This window comes from Sardina pilchardus, chromosome 23 (genome assembly GCF_963854185.1).
Source record: "Sardina pilchardus chromosome 23, fSarPil1.1, whole genome shotgun sequence".
Classification (NCBI taxonomy): Eukaryota; Metazoa; Chordata; class Actinopteri; order Clupeiformes; family Clupeidae; genus Sardina; species Sardina pilchardus.
This window is the reverse complement of record NC_085016.1, coordinates 24,991,055-24,996,054: the sequence shown is the minus strand read 5'-3', so window position 1 is coordinate 24,996,054 and position 5,000 is coordinate 24,991,055. Positions and strand designations below refer to the sequence as shown.

General features: G+C 46.6%; 1 protein-coding gene across 1 annotated transcript in view; it reads left to right on the top strand.

Annotated features, from left to right (window-relative positions):
* The window catches only part of zranb3 (zinc finger, RAN-binding domain containing 3), a 68,337-nt gene that overhangs the window by 41,479 nt on the left and 21,858 nt on the right, over positions 1–5,000 (top strand). Inside the window, exon 13 of the mRNA XM_062527573.1 lies at positions 4,495–4,728. Coding sequence (XP_062383557.1) covers positions 4,495–4,728 — 234 coding nt within the window. The remainder of the gene's footprint in view (positions 1–4,494; positions 4,729–5,000) is intronic.

The window sequence follows — 5,000 nt, the reverse complement described above, 5'->3', positions numbered from 1 at the left end:
CGGACAAATAGACGGACAGAGTGCTGGTCACAGAGAGACTGGCATAGTGATACTCAAGCCTATGACGTTCAGGTGAAGTAAAGGGTCTGAATCATAACATTATGGAACAGTAACTGTAAACAAACATCGCTCTCGATAACACAGTATGAATGATGACGTTCACACATAATCTCTAACAATAGCGACATGAACATTGATAGCGTTGGGGGTCACTTTCAGACCGATTTTGTGAACGATAAAAAGCCAACAGCCAATCAAAACCCATCACATTTTAGCCATCACACTCATTAACACGAGGGGAGACTTTTCTTGTCGTTGGTCAGTGTGAATGCTTTTATCGCCATTATGTTCTTATTCAAGTTGTTATGACCTAGGGGTAAGGCCACAACAAAAGAGGGAGTTGAGAGGTTGGATCTTTAACTAAAATATGGATTTATTAACCAAAACAAATAAGCTAATAGCAAACAAACAACAAAGAGTGTGAGATGGGTCCAGATGGGTTGTCAGTAATGCATGGATGTTGACTGTTTGCAATGTGTCTGAGTGCAGTGTTGCTTGTCCAAAACCCAAAGTCAAAATGGCCCCCTTCCAGGGGTGAAATAGCAGCCCTCTTATCTGCAGCCCTGCACACAGGTGCATATATCATCAGCTCGTTTGGTCGTGAGCACACCTGAAAACAAGGACAAAGACGAAGACAATGAGCAGAAGGCCTAACAGGCCGTCACACATGAGCCACATTATTACCGTACACCAATGTACAGTATGTGAGCTGTGTATGTTGTGAGCTGAGTATGTTGTGAGCTCTGTATGTTGTGAGTTGAGTATGTTGTCAGCTGAGTATGTTGAGCTGTGTATGTTGAGCTGAGTATGTTGTGAGCTGTGTATGTTGTGAGCTGAGTATGTTGTGAGCTCTGTATGTTGTGAGTTGAGTATGTTGTCAGCTGAGTATGTTGAGCTGTGTATGTTGAGCTGAGTATGTTGTGAGCTGTGTATGTTGTGAGCTGAGTATGTTGTGAGCTCTGTATGTTGTGAGTTGAGTATGTTGTCAGCTGAGTATGTTGAGCTGTGTATGTTGAGCTGAGTATGTTGTGAGCTGTGTATGTTGTGAGCTCTGTATGTTGTGAGTTGAGTATGTTGTCGGCTGAGTATGTTGAGCTGTGTATGTTGAGCTGAGTATGTTGTGAGCTGAGTATGTTATGAGCTGAGAATGTTGTGAGCTGAGTATGTTGTGAGCTGAGTATGTTGTGAGCTGAGAATGTTGTGAGCTGAGTATGTTGTGAGCTTTTGTTGAGCAGTGACAACTCAGAATCATTTACAGTTGTTATCCAACCACACCAAATCTGCTTGTTATCCTTTTCCTCTCCTCTCCTCTCCTCCCTCTATCCATCTCCCTCTCCTCCCCCCTCTCTCTCATTTCCCTCTCTCCTTTTCCTCTCTCTGTCTCTCTCTCCATCTCCCTCTCCCCTTTCCTCTCTCTCTGTCTCTCTCTGTCTCTCTCTCTCTCTCTTTCTCTCCCTCTCTCTCACCCTCTTCACTCTGCCAGGTTCCCCTTGACACATAAACACTCTACACACACACACACACACCTCATTTCCCTCTTCTCCCGTTAACCAAATCTGCTCCATTTCATGCTCGGCTGGAGTGAATAATGTTTGGGATCTAATCAGAAAACACGCGCGGTCCTTACACTTTTACACACACACACACACACACACACACACACACACACACACACACACCGTGTACAGTTGGCAGCTCAGCACAGCTCAGCACAGAAGAGCTCAGAGGCTGGCGGCGCGGCTCGATGCGGTGCGGTGCGAAGCGGTGCGGTGCGAAGCGGTGCGGTGCGAAGCGGCTCGCCTCAGCGTGTGAGATGGAGAATTTAACAGGCCATCACGTTCCTAATGACAGGGCCAGGCTGAGCTGTAAGATGCCGCCGTTATAGAGTCGTATCCGTCGCTACGCCACGCGCAATCCATTCCACACAAACACACACACACACACAGAGAGAGAGAGAGATAGAGTGGGGGGGGGGGAGTAGAGCGAACAACAGAAAAAGCAAGGGAGAGAAAGAGGGAGGGAGGGAAATAAAGGGAAAGAACAACGGATAAAGCAAGAGAGGGAGGGAAAAAGAGCAAAAGAACAACATAAAGAGAAAAGGAGGTGATGGAGAGAGAGAGTGAATAAGAGAGAGAGAGACTGAGAGAGGAGAAAGGGAGTTAAAGAGAACTGATAGAGGGAGAGAGGTAGAGGGAAGGAGAAATAAAGAGAAGGAAAGAGAGAGAGAGGAGTGAGAGAGTGAGATTTTACACAAATAAGCCGGCGCCATTGCAAAATGCCACGCTCCCAAGCGGTGCATTAAAATGACATCCCTGTGCTTTTTCCCCCTTTGTGATTGGAGCTGAATGTCACTCCTCCTTTAGCGTCCACGTGATTGAGCCGGCGGGGCTTTAATGATGCTCCGGGAGCAGCGAGGGCGCCGCCGCTCCCCTCCCACACGCCCGCGCCTTGTTACCTTAATGCATGACAGATCCGGCCCTCGCCCGCGCTCCCCTCGCCGCCGCTCCCGCCACCGGCCGCCGGCAGCCACGCAGGCCCACGCTCACAATTAGGTGCTCTAAAATGGCCGCGTTTACTGCTGCCGCTGCTGTTTGTGTTGTGCGTGTGTGTGTGTGTGTCAGAGAGAGACTGAGAGACTGAGAGAGAGACAGAGAGACAGAGAGACAGAGAGACAGAGAGACAGAGAGAGAGAGAGAGAGAGAGAGAGAGAGAGAGAGAAAGAGAGAGTTTGTGTGTGTGTGTGTGTGTGTGTGTGTGTGTTGGGTTTTATTTTTTTCACTTATTGTTGCAGACAGACCTGAGTGGTCCAATGACCCCTGTGCTTGTTAAGAGGGGTGATTTGGGAGTGTGTGTGTATGTGTGTGTGTGTGTGTGTATGTGTGGAGGGCGGAGGGGTACTCGGGTGACATTTGAGAAAATCTATAGACTGGCCTTTGAAGTGAGTCACTCCAGGCCGAGAGGAGAGAAAACAATTAATTAGCAGAATTTCTGTGCTGCTGTCGCGTGGGTCCTCATTGTATGGGGAAAGATCTCACTTCAGAGGTTTTCACCAGACACACACACACACACACACACATACACACACACACACACACACACACACACATAATATCCTCCAATATCAGGGAAAGAATCGTCTTAGAAATGGTCCTGCCCCGGTTAGATTGTCTCTTCTCTAAATGACATTTTTATTGTGTCTTACTATGCCATATGCTCCTAAGACACAGCAGTCACACACACACACACACACACACACACACTTACACACTGTGCCAATATATGTGGAAGGAATTAGTCATTTTCAGAGAGCACCTGCTCCTTTTTTTTTCTTTTTTTAAAATGAGTTTGCTCATCATGATTGCAGCTCACTGTGTCTTTGGCAATACTCTATGATGCATCATCATCCTCATCATCTCGATTCCTCTTTTTGTTCCCTATTCTGCTCTCTTCTTTTCTTTTCTTTGGCCTGCGTGTCAAAAAAAGTATGAACTTGATTCTGAGCGAGAGCATTTTAATATAGGCTAATTTGTATGCATGATATTTTTAGCATTTGTGCTAAGCCGCTACGTCTTTGGGTGAATATGATCTACAAACCTAAATTTAATATGTATTGACCCGAGGCCTTCTGAATATAAAGAGTGTATTATTCCTCATGAATTTTTTAAAGGTGTTCTCGGAAGTAATAATGCATGTGTGTTTGTTCAAAATCATTAAAATCGATGTGAATTTCTAATCACTTCCAAATTAGTACTGTAAATAGTTAGCCATCCTATCTAGTTAGCAAAGGTACATCAGTAGAAATAAGATTCCAAAGGTCACTTTGGTAACTGTAGCTATGGCAACCCCATGTTTTTTTTCTTTTCTTTTCTTTTTTCTTTTTCCCTCTCTTCTTTTCCTTCTTACATCCCCTCCCTTCCTCCCTTCTTAATCTTGCAGGTGTTCATGCTGTTCTCTAAGCTCTCACGTCTGTGATGAAGCAGTTAGCTGGCACTCTGAGTCTTGAGTGCTCCAGCAGTGTTCTGTTTTAGCAGACGGGTCAGCTCTAGGTGTTCTAGCAGTGTTCTGTCTTAGCAGACGGGTTGGCTCTAGGTGTTCCAACAGTGTTCTGTTTTAGCAGACGAGTCGGCTCTAGGTGTTCCAGCCGCGTAATGTGTTTTAACAGACGGGTCGGCTCTAGGTGTTCCAGCCGCGTACTGTGTTTTAACAGACGGGTCGGCTCTAGGTGTTCTAGCAGTGTTCTGTTTCAGCAGACGGGTCGACTCTAGGTGCTCCAACAGTGTTCTATGTTTTAGCAGACAGGTCGGCTCTAGGTACTCCAGCCATGTTCTGTGTTCTGCGCTTCAGCAGACAGTCTGTCCTTTGCTACTCTGCCTCATTAGAAGTCCAGTCTTAGAACCGCTGTTCTCTGTTTCTGCTACTCTCCTCCCCCGCCAGCGGTAGTTGGGAGCCCCAGCACCCCCTCCTCCACCCCTCCATCTCCACAGCCCGCCGCTCAGGCTGCCAGTCCCATCATCGAGCTCTCCGACTCGGGCTCAGAGCCAGGAGACAGCCCCTCTCGCGCTGTGACCCCCACCATGTGCAAAACCATGGAGCAGAGAGAGGGTGGGGAAGGAGGGACACCCCAGGAAGCATCGCAACAGGACTCCACCCCCCAGCGCAGCACAGATGGTAATCCACCTCAGCCTCTACTACTACCACACTCATACACACACACACACACACACACACACACACACACACACACACACACACTCACACACACTCATTTAAACACGCACACATATATATTTATTCATACACACAAATATATTAGAGGTGTGCATAGATTTTTTTTTTTTAATCTAGATGAATCTCACTGTAATATTGAAATGAATCTAGATTAATCTAGATTAATTTTGGGTGCACCAGCACAAAATGTAGGTGCATCCACATTTTTCATT